The 17,392-nt window shown below is 44.1% G+C and overlaps 1 protein-coding gene across 1 annotated transcript in view; it reads left to right on the top strand.

The window, feature by feature from the left end:
* LOC130111525 (mucin-2-like) overlaps window positions 1-17,392 on the top strand; it is a 168,681-nt gene that overhangs the window by 88,071 nt on the left and 63,218 nt on the right. Inside the window, exons 18-19 of the mRNA XM_056278748.1 lie at window positions 15,992-16,101; window positions 16,341-16,492. Coding sequence (XP_056134723.1) covers window positions 15,992-16,101; window positions 16,341-16,492 — 262 coding nt within the window. The remainder of the gene's footprint in view (window positions 1-15,991; window positions 16,102-16,340; window positions 16,493-17,392) is intronic.

Raw genomic sequence — 17,392 nt, 5'->3', positions numbered from 1 at the left:
GTTGTCAGATATTTCTTCCTCGTTTTTACTTCCTTAATGATGGCCTTGTTTATTAAAAGCTGGTCTTTGCAGCCATAGCTCCCTTTTCAACACTCTTTTTGTTCTATGGGAGTTATGTTGTTTTCTTCCAGGTGTTTGTAAACTCTCCCGGTGATGATGGATGTTAAGATCTTGTAGGTTGTAGGGAGACATGTGATGGGACGATAGTTTTTGGTGTCTTCTGTTTTGGAAAGTAGGTAGGTGGTACCAGTTGTGAGCCATTCAGGGCAGGTTTCTGGGTTGCTGATGCATCCATTGTAGGCGTTTGTCAGATCTTGGTGTAAAGATGGTAAGTTCTTGATCCAGAAGTTTGCTACCCCGTCATTGCCAGGGGCTTTCCAGTTACTGGGCTTCTGTATTGCTGTTTTTGTTTCTTCTAGGGTTATTTGTGGCCATTCTTACTGGTTGGTTTGGATGTTCTCTGTTTCTATTTGGTCGATCCATTCAGCTTTTTTTCGGTAATTATTTTGTTTTTCCCAGATGTTGCTCCAGAAGTTTGGTTGGACTGGTTTCTCGTTTTTAATCTCATTTGGTGTAGATATGCCTCCCCTAATTTTGCATATTTAACTTTCAATTTTCTTCTTATTATTTTCTTATTAAAGGTTTTTTATTGTCTTATAATTTTATTATCTATTATTTTTATTATTATTATTATTATTATTATTGTGGCTGACAGCCATACCACCATGTACCCTGGTTCTGCTAACTGAAGCTAAGCAGGCATGGGCTTGGCTAGTACTTGGATGGGAGACCTCCTTGGAAAACCGAGTTGCTGCTGAAAGTGGTGTTGGTGGGCTAGTTGGGGGCAGTCTTCCCTCTGGTCCTAATAAAAATAACAAAAATCAAATACCAATGCCCCAGTGCAGTGATGGGTACACTGTGCTGTAGGAGATGCCGTCCTTCGGATGAAACATTAAACTGAGGTCCTGACTCACTGTGGTCATAAAGACCCCATGGCACTTATTACATTACAGTCATTTAGCCGACGCTTTTATCCAAAGTGACTTACAATAAGTGCATTTAACGTAGGAAATCAGGAGAACTACTAGTCATCAGAGGTCATAAGTGCATCTTCTCTCGAAACAAGCATCTAAGAGCAAAACCAGTGCTAAAGTAAAAGTGTAAGAAAGAGATTTTTTTTTTAAATGAGTGAATACAATAAGTGCTAAGAACAAGTAACAGGGTAGTAGTTCTTGAAGAGGTGGGTTTTGAACCTGTGTTGAAAGATGGAAAGGGACTCTGCTGTCCTGACATCAGTGGGGAGTTCATTCAACCACTGTGGGGCCAGGACAGAAAAGAGCCATGACGGAGCGACGGGGCAACCAGGCAGCAGAGCGAAGTGGTCGGGTGGGGGTGTAGGGCTTGACCAAGGCCTGGAGATAAGAAGGAGCTGTTCCTTTCACTGCCCTGTAGGCTACCACCAGAGTCTTAAACTGGATGCGAGCAGCTACTGGGAGCCAGTGTAGGGACATGAGAAGGGGAGTTGTGTGGGAGAACTTAGGGCTTATCACTTATCACAAAGAGTAGGGGGTGCCCCGGTGCCCTGGCAAAATTCCCAACCTGGCTCTTTCCATCTGGCCACTTAGTCATCCCCTTGTGTGATTGGCTCAGTGATTCCTCCCTCTCCACACGTTGATGTGTGGTGAGTGTTCTGGAGCAAAATGGCTGCCATGCATCACCCACATGGGTGCTACACATTTTTGGTAGGCGAGGTGAGTTACCCCCTTCACTGTGAATCGTGTCGGGTGTCTAGATAAAGCACTATATTAATGTAATCCATTATTATTATTATTATTGTTTCCTCACACATGGGAAGCTTGGAGTTTTCCCTTCTTGCTCTATTCAGATTCCTTTGATCCAGGCAGATTCTGAGCTTTCCATTGTTTTTATCCACAGTAACGACAGAACTCACCCTCTCAGTTGGCTCATCTAGCTTTTTAATCACGTTCAGGTTTTCCATCCTGTCCAACTCTGCTTTCAGTTGCTTTTGAAGAGGAAATAACAACTTTCTGCATGGGTGAATGACTGGTTGCACACGTTTATCTGCTCTGACCATGTGTAAGTCAAGTCAAGTCAATTTTATTTGCATAGCCCAATATCACAAATTACAAATTTGCCTCAGGGGGCTTTACAGCAACACAACATCCCGTCCTTAGACCCTTGCATCGCATAAGGAAAATCTCCCTAAAAAAAAAAAAACTTTAACAGGGAGAAAAAAATATGACGAAACCTCAGGGAGAGCAACAGAGGAGGGATCTCTCTCCCAAGACAGTCAAGGTGCAATGGATGTTGTTTACACAATTTACAGAATACAACATTGAAAGACGATAACAGAATTTTAATGGCATTATAAAATACATGAAGAATATGATGAGGAGGATGCCAAGCAGTGTCCAGACACCACTGGAACAGTCCAGGACCCGAGCCACGCGACCAGCATCACCATGTTAAAAAAAAAAGTCACACATCTTATTGAGAGAAGGATTTACTACTACTACTACTTTTGGCTACCCCCGTTAGGGGTCGCCACAGCGGATCATCCGTTCCCATCTCTTCCTGTCCTCTGCATCTTCCTCTGTCACACCAGCCACCTGCATGTCCTCCCTCACCACATCCATAAACCTCCTCTTTGGCCTTCCTCTTCTCCTCTTCCCTGCCAGCTCCATATTCAGCATCCTTCTCCCAATATACCCAGCATCTCTCCTCCACACATGTCCAAGCCATCTCAGTCTTGTATCTCTTGCTTTGTCTCCAAACCGTCCAACCTGAGTGGTCCCTCTAATATACTCGTTCCTAATCCTGTCCTCCTTCGTCACTCCCAATGAAAATCTTAGCATCTTCAACTCTGCCACCTCCAGCTCCACCTCCTGTCTTTTCATCAGTTCCACTGTCTGCAAACCATACAACATAGCTGGTCTCACAACCATCTTGTAAACCTTCCCTTTAACTCTTGCTGGTACCCTTCTGTCACAAATCACTCCTGACACTCTTCTCCACCCACTCCACCCTGCCTGCACTCTCTTCTTCACCTCTCTTCTGCACTCCCTGTTACTTTGGACAGTTGACCCCAAGTATTTAAACTCATACGTCTTCATCACCTCTACTCCTTGCATCCTCACCATTCCACTGTCCTCCCTCTCATTCACACATATTCCGTCTTGCTCCTACTGACTTTTTATTGAAAGGATATAACATTAAAACAGGATAACAAAATTATATGGATTTAAAAGATATATAAAAAGAAAATGTGATGAGGGGGATGCCATAACGGCGTATAATTGGCCAAGAGATGAAATATATAGAGAGAGAATAGAGGGCCAAGAACTGAGCCTTGAGCTACACCATATTTAACGGCAGAGAATTTTGATGTGATATTACTATAACGGACACAATGTGTTCTTCCTGATAAGTAGCACTTAAGCCAATAAAGGGCTAAGCCAGAGACATTAGAATTTCAATTTAATCTTTATAATAGTATACTGTGATCAGTGATGTCAAAGGCTGCACTGAGGTCCAGTAGCAGAAGCACAGAAGTGGAATCAGAGTCCATAGCTTGTAATAGATCATTCACCACTCTGGTCAGAGCAGGTTCAGTGGAGTGACAGTGACAGATGGCTTTCTTCTATATGGGTCGAAAGTTGTTGATACACAACTTTCTCTAGTATTTTAGAAAAGAATGGATTAGATAAAACCAAATCAAGGGTGTTACCACTGCAATGAGTCGACTCTTGAACAAACTGAGTGAACCCAAAAGTATCAACTAGTGCCAGAAAGGCTTTACTTAGAGGATCAGCAGCCTTATTCACATGAATACTGAAATCACCAAGAATTAGAATCTCATCAGAATGAGTAACAAGACCTGAGACACATTCTCCAAATTCTTCAAGAAATAGTAACAGCCAGGGGGCCGATAGAGTATCACAATCTGGACTGAGCCGAGTCTATTCACGGCTGAGGGAGACGGACCCAGAACAAGAGCCTCAAAAGACTGGAATTTAGATTCAAGTCTAGAAGTCAGATTGAAAATAGATTTAGATATTAAGGCAACACCCCCACCTTCTTTATTTGCCCGAGCTACATGGGAATAAGTATAGTCAGGTGGGGAAGCTTTATTTAAGGGAAGGAAAACATTTGGTTTCAGCCATGTTTCACGTAACCCAGTCATATCGAAACTATGTTCAAGAATCAGATCATTTATTAGTAAGGCTTTGGTAGACAGTGATCTGATATTTATGAAACCACATTTAAGCATCTTGTGGAAGTGATCAGTAGTAGGCAGAACTTTAGGTCTACCAATATTTTTATTATTGATTATTATCCTCTTTCAGTTGTTCAATTTCAACCAACTGTTATTCTCTTTCAATTGTAGTATTGTGTAAATTGTTTATACACAACATCCATGTCACGTTGTCTGTATTGGGAGAGAGATCCTCCTCTGTTGCTCTCCCTGAGGTTTCTTCCCATTTTTTCTCCCTGTTAAAGGTTTTTATTTTTTTAATTTTTTTAATGGAGTTGTTCCTTGTCCAGTGCGATTTGTGATATTGGGCTATACAAATAGAATTGACTTGACTTGACCGATAGGTGAAATATTAATTTGAGTTAGACACCTTGTTGACAATTTTGGCAACCAACACTTTGGACGACATGTGGTCACATTCTTGATAACATTAGATGTTTGATTTTGTAGATTATTAGGTGCTTTGTTGCACATTTCACCACTACCAGTGGTAGGAATAATTACTAGATTATTGTGATTCACACATTAGGAGAGGAGAGCTTGGGAGCAATACAGCAGGGTAGGGAGACAGTCTCAATGTTATAGACCAAGCTATCAGGCCGATAATCTACCCTATGAGAAATTCCCTGACTAATCATATTAATTAAACTACTTGACTCCACATCCGCACTAGAATTAAACTAAGCAGGCTCTCTAATCACCTGCAACCTGCTGAATGATAAGTCCCTAGTGTCAAACTAAACGTAAACAGCTATCTATATTGCTAGACAAAAGAGCGGCGCCGTCCCCAGTAGGGTGAATACCGTCCCCAGTAGGGTGAATACCGTCCGCTTTCAGTAGGTAAGGGCGGCCCCAGAGAGAAGGCCAGTTATCAACGAAGCAGAATCCCTGCTCATTACAGTAACAAGCCAGCCAGCGGTTCATTGAGGTGAGCCCATCTCATCATTACCCCTCACAGGTAAGGGACCAGAGACAATTAATCAATGCTGACACATCAACAGTCTATGCGTGTGTCGGGCCTGAACCGTCTGCGTTGTAGAGGCTCTGTCGTAAATTGACGTTTTTTGTCTAGTTTTTGGCCACAATTTTACGCTACACTTCTAGATCCTGGTTGTTTTACCTATATATTTTAACACGGTATAATTTTTTTTTCCATCAGACCTTCGGATCTTAATTTCGACAGCTGCCAGCTTAATTAGGTTCATTTTTAGCCTGGTGGCTAGGCTAGCCGGTCACTTTTTATTTGAGGATTTTAAGCTTTTTTGCACTTATGGAGTCTTATTCTAATTTGCTTGCTAACTGCCTGACAACAAACATGGCCGTGTGTGTGGACTGCTGTCCTACCTTTGCACAGTTGAAGACTGACGCTACCCGACTGCAGGCTGAACTCAGGGAGAAGGACAAGTTAATCCTGGACCTATCATCCGTGGTCACAGTGCAGTCAAAACACCTCTTTCTCCTGGGCAACCAGAGGGGCGCCAGCCCGTCCTGCCCCCCAGACCATACAGCATCGACCCAGGACAATGACACCACTATTCCATGGTCTGGAGGTGAAGCGATCCACTCTACAGGCCTCTCTACCCTGGGGGAGGACGTGTGGCTCAGCCTTGGAGCAAAACCTAAGACCCAGGTTTGCTCGACGCCATCCATCCCAGAGCCTTGGGTCCAGGTTAAGAACTGTAAAAACCACCTGGCTAAACACCGCCTCCAACCGCTTTCAAATGAGGCTTTCCAGCTTGGAAATAAATTTCAAGTCTTGGAAAATCTGACCTCCCCAACTCCCCCAGTACGTCCTGATCCGGCGGGCTGTCCTTCCTCGGCTGCTCCTCCTGACCTTTCAGCAAATGGATTTGACATTCTGGACAACAAAGACCTCCCTCCGCTGACCGGTGAGTCGCATCCAGGAGTGGAACGCTCACCATCGACTACTGCTCACCACCCCGGATCCCGAAAAGAAACCTCATCCGTTTGACGTAGGTTTTTGAGGGAGGCAGTGTCCAAACGCTCTGCCGGCTCTAAACTGGCCACTGGCACCCCCCCCCCCTGGTGCTGTGTCCCCCACACTGGCTGGGAGCCCCCATCCACCGGTGTATGGTGGTCGGGTGCGCTCTTCTACTGCGCCCATTCCACAGCCACCTTCTGTTGTGGTTGTGGGTGACTCCATCATCAGGGACGTCAGGTTGACCAGAGCTGCAACACTGCTTTCCAGGTGCCAAGGTAAATGACCTTCCGGTAGAAGTTCCTAGTCTGCTCTCCCAATATACCTCTGTTGACAACGTTGTCGTTCACGTTGGCACACATGATATTCCGCGGCAGCAGTCAGAGCTTTTAAAATTGGATTTCATGCCTCTTTTTAACCTTCCAAAATTTAGTAAGAAGGAAGTTTTTATCTCTGGCCCACTTCCCACTTCCGGCCGTGGCATTGGTCGTTTTAGCAGACTCCTGCAGCTTCCCCCCTGGCTTCAGTGGCAGTGCTCTCGTTTACAGTTTGGTTTTATTGACAATTTTAATCTTTTCTGGAAGCGCTCTTCTATTTTTAAACGTGATGGACTCCATCCAAATCCAGCAGGCTCACAAATGCTGGCTGCAAACCTGTTTTATTCCCTTGTCTCCAACTGTCGTATTTGTGCTGTCGACAATAACATTTGGTGCCCGCACACAGGGGCGGACAGTTCCGTCACTAACTGACGTCCACAGGAGCAGCAGAGTGGTTTCAGTTTTGGTTCCGTTGTAATGCATACTTATTCAGGTGCTTTGGTGGGTTCGATCCATCGTACCAGTGACTGTCACGCTGCCATACTAATTCCTGTAAAAATAAACCATAGACACAGACCCCGTGATCTCCCTGTAACAACCTTACTCTTACTATACATTGTACTGCTACGATTTTAATAATTACTGTCTATCGGCCACCAAAACCTAAACATGGCTTTCTTGACGAATTTTCGGAGCTACTGTCTGTGGTTTCCACTGATTATGATTATTTCATCATCCTGGGTGATTTTAATGTTGATGTTGACAATCAAACAGACCCCGATGCAAGAAATCTAATTGGCTTACTGGAGGCATTTGCTCTCACTCAGCATGTTTCCGGACCCACACACAATAAGGGGCATTCTCTAGACTTAGTCATATCAAAAGGACTTCATATTACGGTACCCCGTGTCATGGATGTTGCTATCTCTAACCACTGTTGTATATTTTTTGATGTGTCAGCTCTTCCTGTACAACAGAAGAGCACTCACATGCTCAAAAATGCTTCATTGATAATAACACAATTGAAACCTTTCAGAAAACCGTAAATGAATTGTCGCCGTTCATATCATCACAAACTGAGGATCTTGTGAACGACTTGAACTCAAAAATACCAAATATCTTTGACAACATTGCACCTGTTAAAACTAAAAACATAGAAAAACAAGAAGCCCCTGGAGAAATGGAGTGGTTATTAGGCAGCTCAAGAGAGACTGTCGCCAAGCAGAAGGACAGTGGAGAAAGACTAAACTCCAGGTTCACCATGAAATTTACAAGGACAGACTGAACAAATACTGCAAAGAAATTAAACAGGCCAGACAGTCTTTTTTCTCTAAAATCATTAATGACAATATTAACAATAGCAAAGTGCTTTTCTCTGCTATTGACCGACTTATTAATCCACCATCTCCAAACCCATCAGAGATGCTGTCCACTGAAAAATGTGAGCAATTCGCTACATTCTTCAATAACAAAATTATTGCCATTAGACAGAACATTAGTGCCTCAAGATCCAGTAATGAACCTACCCTCCAGTTCTCCAGAAATATCACTGGCGCCATGTCTCACTTTGACACTCTAGACCTTAAAAGTCTAAACAATATTGTTAGGCAGCTCAGGTCGTCCACGTGCTGCTTGGATCGTCTCCCTACCAAATGTTTTAAAAATGTTTTTAATTGCTTAGCACATGATGTTTTGGAAATTATTAACACTCTCTTCAGGCAGGTATATTTACTGCCGCACTTAAGACAGCTGTTGTTAAACCACTTCTGAAGAGGAGTAATCTTGATGTGACAGTTATTGCCAACTAGAGGCCCATCTCCAACTTACCATTCCTCAGCAAAATCCTTGAAAAAACAGTTTATTCTCAAGTTAATAACTATTTAATATCTAACAACCATTTGTCAATCGGGTTTTTGATCTCACCATAGCACAGAAACAGCACTTATCAAAGTTGTGAACGATCTGCATATGAACACAGATTCTAATAAATTGTGTGTTCTTGTGCTCCTGGATCTCAGTGCTGCTTTCGACACTGTTGATCATGATATTTTGCTAGAGAGATTAGAAAAATGGGTCGGCCTTTCTGGCCTGGTTCTCAACTGGTTTAGAACATACCTTCAGGACAGGCAGTTCTTTGTGTCTATTGGAGACTTTTCATCAGGCAAACTGGGTATAATGTGTGGGCTACCCCAAGGTTCGATTCCTGGACCACTACTATTCAATCTCTATATGCTCCCACTTCTACGTTATACAGAAACACAAAATAAATTACCATAATTAAGCAGATGATTCACAACTGTACATATCCCTGTCTTCTGATGACCTAGCCCCCATACGTTCCCTAATTCAGTATATTGATGATATTACTTTATGGATGTCAGAGAACTTTTTACAACTGAACAAAGGCAAGACAGAAATACTTATTTTTGGTGCAAAGACTCAGAGACAGAGAATTGCAGCTCATCTCAGCTCTCTGTCTCTGGAGTGCAAAGGTGAAGCTAGAAATCTTTGTGTAATCATGGACAGTGATCTAAATTTTAAGAGCCACATCAATCATCTCACAAGATCAGCCTTCTACTACTACTACTACTACTTTCGGCTGCTCCCGTTAGGGGTCGCCAAAGCGGATCATCCGTTTCCATTTCTTCCTGTCTTCTGCGTCTTCCTCTGTCACACCAGCCACCTGCATGTCTTCCCTCACCACATCCATAAACCTCCTCTTTGGCCTTCCTCTTCTCCTCTTCCCTGGCAGCTCCATATTCAGCATCCTTCTCCCAATATACTCAGCATCTCTCCTCCACACATGTCCAAACCATCTCAATCTTGCCTCTCTTGCTTTGTCTCCAAACCGTCCAACCTGAGTGGTCCCTCTAATATACTCGTTCCTAATCCTGTCCTCCTTCGTCACTCCCAGAGAAAATCTTAGCATCTTCAACTCTGCCACCTCCAGCTCCGCCTCCTGTCTTTTCGTCAGTTCCACTGTCTCCAAACCATATAACATAGCTGGTCTCACAACCATCTTGTAAACTTTCCCTTTAACTGTTGCTGATACCCTTCTATCGCAAATCACTCCTGACACACTTCTCCACCCACTCCAACCTGCCTGCACTCTCTTTTTCACCTCTCTACTGCACTCCCCGTTACTTTGGACAGTTGACCCCAAGTATTTAAACTCAAATGCCTTTGTCACCTCCAATCCTTGCATCCTGACCATTCCACTGTCCTCTCTCTCATTCACGCATAAGTATTCCGTCTTGCTCCTACTGACTTTCATTCCTCTTCTCTCCAGTGCATACCTCCACCTCTCCAGGCTCTCCTCAACCTGCACCCTACTCTCGCTACAGATCACAATGTTATCCGCGAACATCATCGTCCATGGAGACTCCTGCCTGATCTTGTCCGTCAACCTGTCCATCACCATTGCAAACAAGAAAGGGCTCAGAGCCGATCCTTGATGTAATCCCACCTCCACCTTGAACCCATCTGTCATTCCAACCGCACACCTCACCATTGTCACACTTCCCTCATACGTATCCTGCACCACTCCTACATACTTCTCTGCAACTCCTGACTTCCTCATACAATACCACACCTCCTCTCTCGGCACTCTGTCATAAGCTTTCTCTAAATCTACAAAGACACAATGCAACTCTTTCTGGCCTTCTCTATACTTCTCAATCAACATTCTCAAAACAAACATCGCATCTGTGGTGCCCTTTCGTGGCATGAAACCATACTGCTGCTCGCTGATCGTCACCTCTCCTCTTAACCTAGCTTCTATTACTCTTTCCCAAATCTTCATGCTGTGGCTGATCAACTTTATACCTCTGTAGTTGTTACAGTTCTGCACATCGCCCTTGTTCTTGAAAATCGGTACCAGTATGCTTCTTCTCCACTCCTCAGGCATCCTCTCACTTTCCAGGATTGTGTTAAACAATCTAGTTAAAAACTCCACTGCCATCTCTCCTAAACATCTCCATGCCTCCACAGGTTTGTCATCAGGACCAACTGCCTTTCCATTCTTCATCCTCTTCATAGCTGCCCTCACTTCCTCCTTGCTAATCCACTGAACTTCCTGATTCACTATCCCTACATCATCCAACCTTCTCTCTCTCTCATTTTCTTCATTCATCAGCCCCTCAAAGTATTCCTTCCACCTTCTTAGCACACTCTCCTCGCTTGTCAGCACATTTCCATCTCTATCCTTGATCGCCCTAACTTGCTGCACATCCTTTGCAGCTTGGTCTCTGTCTACCCAATCGGTACAAGTCCTTTTCTCCTTCCTTAGTGTCTAATCTGTCATACAACTCACCATACGCCTTTTCCTTTGCCTTTGCCACCTCTCTCTTTGCTTTACGCTGCATCTCCTTGTACTCCTGTCTACTTTCTTCATCTCTCTTACTATCCCACTTCTTCTTTGCCAACCTTTTCCTCTGTATAATTTGCTGTACTTCCTCATTCCACCACCAAGTCTCCTTGTCTTCCTTCCTCTGTCCTGATGACACACCAAGTACCTTCCTAGCTGTCTCCCTCACTATTTCTGCAGTGGTTGTCCAGCCATCTGGCAACTCTTCACTACCACCCAGTGCCTGTCTTAACTCCTGCCTGAACTCCACACAACAGTCTTCCTTCTTCAACTTCCACCATTTGATCTTCGGCTGTGTCTTCACTCGCTTCCTCTTCTTGGTCTCCAAAGTCATCCTACAGACCACCATCCGATGCTGCCTAGCTACGTTCTCCCCTGTCACCACCTTGCAGTCTCCAATCCCTTTTAGATGGCGCCTTCTACATAAGATATAGTCCACCTGTGTGCACTTTCCTCCACTCTTGTACATCACCCTGTGTTCCTCCCTCTTCTTGAAATATGTATTCACCACAGCCATTTCCATCCTTTTCGCAAAATCCACCACCATCTGTCCTTCCACATTTCTCTTCTTGACTCCATACCTTCCCATCACCTCCTCATCACCTCTGTTCCCTTCACCAACATGTCCATTGAAGTCGGCTCCAATCACCACTCTCTCCTCCTTGGGTACCCTCTCCACCATGTCGTCCAACTCACTCCAGAATTCTTCTTTTTCATCCATCTCACACCCAACTTGCGGGGCATATGCGCTGATAACATTCAGCAATAAACCTTCAATTTCCAGCTTCATACTCATCACTCTGTCTGACACTCTCTTCACCTCCAGCACGCTCTTGACATACTCTTCCTTCAGAATTACCCCTACCCCATTACTCCTCCCATTCACACCATGGTAGAAGAGTTTGAACCCACCTCCGATACTCCTGGCCTTACTCCCCTTCCACCTGGTCTCTTGCACACACAGTATGCCTACCTTTCTTCTTTCCATCATGTCAGCCAGCTCTCTCCCTTTACCAGTCATAATGCCAACATTCAAAGTTCCAACTCTCACCTCCACATGCCTACCCTTCCTCCTCTCTAGCTGCCTCTGGACATGCTTTCCCCCTCTCCTTCTCCTTTGCCCAACAGTAGCATAGTTTCCACCGACACCCTGCTGGTTAACAGTACCGGTGGCGGTCGTTGGTAACCCGGGCCTCGACCGATCCGGTATGTAAGTCTTATTTATGATCCGCATATTTGATTTGGCAAAGATTTTACGCCGGATGCCCTTCCTGACGCAACCCTCCCCATTTGTCCGGGCTTGGGACCGGCACTAAGGATGCACTGGCTTGTGCATCCTCAGTGGCTGGGTTACAAGATCAGCCTTCTACCATCTTAAAAACATTTCAAAACTAAGGGGCTTTCTATCAATACCAGACTGTGAGAAATTAATCCATGTATTTATAACAAGTAGACTAGACTACTGCAATGGACTATTCACCGGCCTCCCAAAATCAGTTGTGCGCCAACTACAGTTAATTCAAAATGCGGCAGCACGTGTTCTCACCAGAACTAAAAAGTATAAACACATTACACCTGTTCTTAGATCTCTGCATTGGCTCCCCGTTAAAACTAGAATTGATTTTAAAATTCTTTTAATTGTATACAAAGCGCTAAATGGCCTTGCACCACGCTATATAAAAGACATGTTAACTCCTTATAAACCAGCAAGAACTCTCAGGTCCATGGCAGTGGTCTTTTAACCATCCCTCATGCTAGGTCTAGAGCAGGGGAAGCTGCATTTTCTATTTACGCCCCAAGTGGATGGAATGCCCTGCCTGAGGACCTGAGAGAGGCCTCCACACTGGACACATTTAAAAGCAGGTTAGAAACCTTACTTTTTAAAACAGCCTACAGCTAAAGTCATAGTGTGTGTGTGTGTGTGTGTGTTTTTTATGTAAGTGGTTTGTCGGAGATGGTGAAGGTTGGTGAATGAGATGGAGGCGTAGATGCCCACTGGCATACTACTTCAGTCTTTGCCACATTTATAGAGAGCCCCAGCCTGCCATACGCCCTTGCAGCAGCTGCAAGGGTAGCTTGTAGTGCCTCGGATGTGTGGGCCACAACTGCACAGTCATCTGCGTACTGTAACTCGATGATGTGCTCAGATGTCATTTTTGTGACCGCTTGGAGCCTACGAATGTTAAATACGCAAACCACTTGCAACAGTGGAATCCTTCAAATACCGGGGCAGCTTCCTCTCTGACGGCTGCAGCATCGACAGGGAGATACAAAACCAGATTAAACAAGCATCATCCTCTTTTGGCAGACTTAGGAGAAGGGTCTTTCAAAACAAAGACCTCAACCTCCACACCAAAATATCTGTCTACTTGGCAGTTGTCATCACGACTCTCCTCTACAGCTGTGAGGCGTGGACCCTGTACAGCCACCACCTCAGGATGCTTGAGGCCTTCCACATCAGATGCCTACAATGCATCCTGAGGATAACCTGGCGTGACCGAGTGCCCCATACTGAAATACTCCGCAAGACCAACTACATCAGCATGTAGGCTACCGTCACCCAGCACCAACTTCGATGGCTCGGTCACATCGTCAGGATGCCAAAGGAGCGCTTACCGCGTAAAGTGCTGTATGACCAGCTACATCTTGGCTGCCGCTTGGCAGGGGGCCAGAAAAACGGTACAAAGACCAACTGAAGACCATCATAAAGAAGTGCGGCCTGAACCCGAGCCAGCTGGAAGACACTGCCGCCCAACGCTCCATCTGGCGGCAGCTCTGTCAACAAGGGGTGCAAAACCTCGAGAAGGACCGCGGTGATCGACGGACCAGAAGACGTCTGAAGAGACATGAAGCCAGTACCACACCTACACCCCCAGTCAGCACACCTACACCCCCAGTCAGTGATTTCACCTGTTCTGTCTGTGGCAGACATTGTGGATCGCAGATTGGACTTTACAGCCATAAGAAGACTCACAAGTGACAGAGGCAGGATTGTCATCATCGGACACGACGGACAACCTAAAAGGAAAAAGGAAAGGTGTTTTATGTATTTTGCTATTTTTATATATTCTGCTCTGTTGTTACTTTTAATTAATCAGTGTTTATGGCACTTTCATTTATTTTACTAACTCAGTTTTAAACTTGTTTGTACTTTTCTAAAATTTGCCAGTGCTTTTATTTATTTTATTTTTTTGTGAGGGGGGGGATTTTATTAAATGTAGCACTTTGTGTTACATTTGTTTGTATGAAAAGTGCTATGCAAATAAAATCTGATTGATTGATTGATTGATCTTTCTGGCAAACTCAGGTGTCCTGACTAGGCTGGCTTTTGTGATCTCTGGTTGCTTCATCCTAGCATTATTGGTGCCGACATGAATAACAATGTTGCTGAAAGTAGTGGTGCTGTGTGCCTGGGTTCCCTGACTCTCCCTCCGTGACCCTAAGATTATCCTCTATGTCGGAGACTCTGGCCCCGGGTAAACAGTGAACCAAGGCTGGCGAAGCTAATCTAACGTTGCGGCTAATGGAGTCTCCTATCACTAGTGTGCGTTGCTTTACTCTGTCGTCAGGAGGGGAGAAGCACGCTGGCCGGTAGGACTACCAACAGGGCTGGTGAGTGGAGAAAACCGGTTTGCAGTCCAGAGAGGTGACTGCAGACCAGGCCACACGAGCGGTGGCTTGCTCTTACGAGCCTTCCCACGCCGGTAAACAGAGACAAACTCTGCCGCATTTGCCTACGAGGCTGAGCTAGTGCTAACAATAGCAGGCCTGCTGTCAGGCCCGGGGCTAAGGCTATCTGGAGTAGAGTCCTGCATGGGTCCGTTTTTTGAGGCCCCCCCCCCCGTATTTTCTGTACATGTGTAAAAAATCAGTGTCTCTTGAACGTCACATTATGTTTAGGTATACAGTAAACCTCAAACTTTTCCTTTATTTTAGCCAGCTTCATTTCATCCCCTTCATCAGCGAATGTGAAGTTATTATATGTCTCGATGACTTCCTCACCCACGACATTTAAGAATACTGACGTTTTCGGTAACTCACTTTTCTTGTCAGCTCCAAATGCGGTTAAGTACAACTTATCAATAACTCACTGATTAAACCTCCAATTTTCAGCCATGTTACCCGTCAACTGAAGTTTGGGTGGTGGATGTAAGCCTTCCATTTTCACTTCGTTAGCTTTCTCTAATAGTAATGGTGCCCACTTGGCTTACTGATATATATATATATATATATATATATATATATATATATATATATATATATATATATATATATATATCAGGCTAACTCTGCTGGGTGGCTTTCAAGACTAGCATGGTATGTAGCTGGACATTCTGGCGGTGGTTTCTGAGAGGAGGACGCTGTTGAAGTTACTATGTGCCATCATGGACAATGTCTCCCACCCACTCCATGACTTGCTGGTCGGGCACAGGAGTACTTTTAGTGATAGACTCATTCTACCAAAATGCAATACAGAGTGCCACAGGAGGTGATTCCTGCCTGTGGCCATCAAACTACAACTCCTCCCTCAAAGGGTCAGACACTCGGGGTTAATGGTCATTACATAGGCCCTTCCACTTGTTTTACCCTGTCAGTGTTGTTTCATGCTGCAGTAATACAGTATAGATAGGGTGTCATATGCTGGAACATGGTGCACATATGTTTATATATTTTATTCTTATTTCTATTTATTTTATCTTCTATTTCTATTTGTTTCTGTTTTTCTTATTTCTATTTCTTGTTATCTTGTATCTTGTTAGTTTTTAGTTTTTCTTTACTAGAGCGCGAGTGTCTGTAATAGGACCCATTTTCCCTTTGGGGATGAATAAAGTATTCTGATTTCTGATGTCCATTCACAGTCTTTATACTATCTTCGTCTTGTTCTCTCTTCCAACCAGACCTCTGACAACATGTGTTATTTTCTAGCCTATTTCAACTTGTCTGCCTGTGCATGCGCCACAGGAAACGCATACAGTACAAATTAAAACAGGCAAATAACTATTTGTTCTTATCATTACAATACCCACATGCATCAGCAGGCTTCTGTATTCTGCTAGTATGTCTCAACCTGAATCTGTTGTGCCCGTCTGCAGTCTCACGGTTCTGTGTGGCTCCAATGGAGTACTTTGACTGTTCCTCTCTTGGACCTGGTGCTACCGGTACTGAGTGTCAGAAAAGCTGCAACACCCTGGACATGGCCTGTGTAAGTATAATATATAACCCACACACATACACACTCTCTCACACACACACACACACATAAGCGGAAATGACTTTTATTGGTCTTAGTAAGGTAGCACACACAATAAACAAGGACTTCAATAAATGTGTCAATAAATGAAAATACACATAAGTATCAGAAATGACTAAATACTACAGTCATAGTCACACTGTTCATTTTGCACACTTGCTCTCTCCCACCTCCCCCGTGGTATGTTGTAGATTAGTACAGGGTGCGTATCAGGCTGCATGTGCCCCGCTGGCCTGGTATCAGACGGGAAGGGACGCTGTATCAAAGAGGCAAGTTGTCCCTGTGCTCATAATGGAGAGATCTACCAACCCGGAGAAACACTGACTGTGGACTGCAACACCTGGTTTGTACAACAGCTCACCAAACACTTACAGTAGATGGAAACCTACACACATTCTCATGGATACATACACAAACAAGACATACTGAGACTCATGCTAGCCTGAAAACATGAAATATTACTTACACTCTATTTTGCACATTAGTCCATAGCAAACATCTATGTATTTTAAGTATTTGATTTATATGCAGTAGTATCTCTGTGTAATAACTTTATTTATATAGCACTTTGCTAAAACAATGTTACAATACCAGGTCAATTAATGAGAAATGTATGTACGAGCAAGACCATTTAAAGCCTTAAAAGTGAGTAATCGTTTTTTTTTCGAAATATAACAGGGAGCCAGTGTAGGAAGGCAAGCACAGGAGTGATATGGCCGTGCCTCTTTGTCCCGGTAATGAGCTGAGCAGCAGTGTTTTGTACCTATTGCAGACAGTGGAGGGAGCCCTTGCTGATACCCAAGTAAAGTGCGTTACAATAGTCAACTTGAGAATAGATAAAAGCATGTACAACTTTTTGCAGATCGGCAATTGAAAAAAATGGCCTAATTTTGGAGATTACCTTGAGCTGGAGAAAGCATGAGACTGAACAACATGTTTGATTTGATTATCAAAACCAAGGTTAGCATCGAATATTACCCCAAGATTCCTAGCAGCCTGCTTAAGACTACCTGACAGACCACCAAGATTAGTAACAAAGGGCTGATGGAATTTGGGTGACCGAACAGAATGACCTCAGACTTATCAGCATTAAATTTAAGAAAATTATCAGACAGCCAGGATTTAACATCAGAGAGGCAAGTTGGGAGATTTGCTAGAACGTTAGTAACTGTGGGTTTTAGTGGCATCTATAACTGAGTGTCGTCAGCATATAAATGGTAGAGCACATCGGGATTTTGAATGA

This window comes from Lampris incognitus, chromosome 4, assembly GCF_029633865.1.
Source record: "Lampris incognitus isolate fLamInc1 chromosome 4, fLamInc1.hap2, whole genome shotgun sequence".
Taxonomy (NCBI): domain Eukaryota; kingdom Metazoa; phylum Chordata; class Actinopteri; order Lampriformes; family Lampridae; genus Lampris; species Lampris incognitus.
This window is presented reverse-complemented; position numbering and strand designations above follow the sequence as displayed.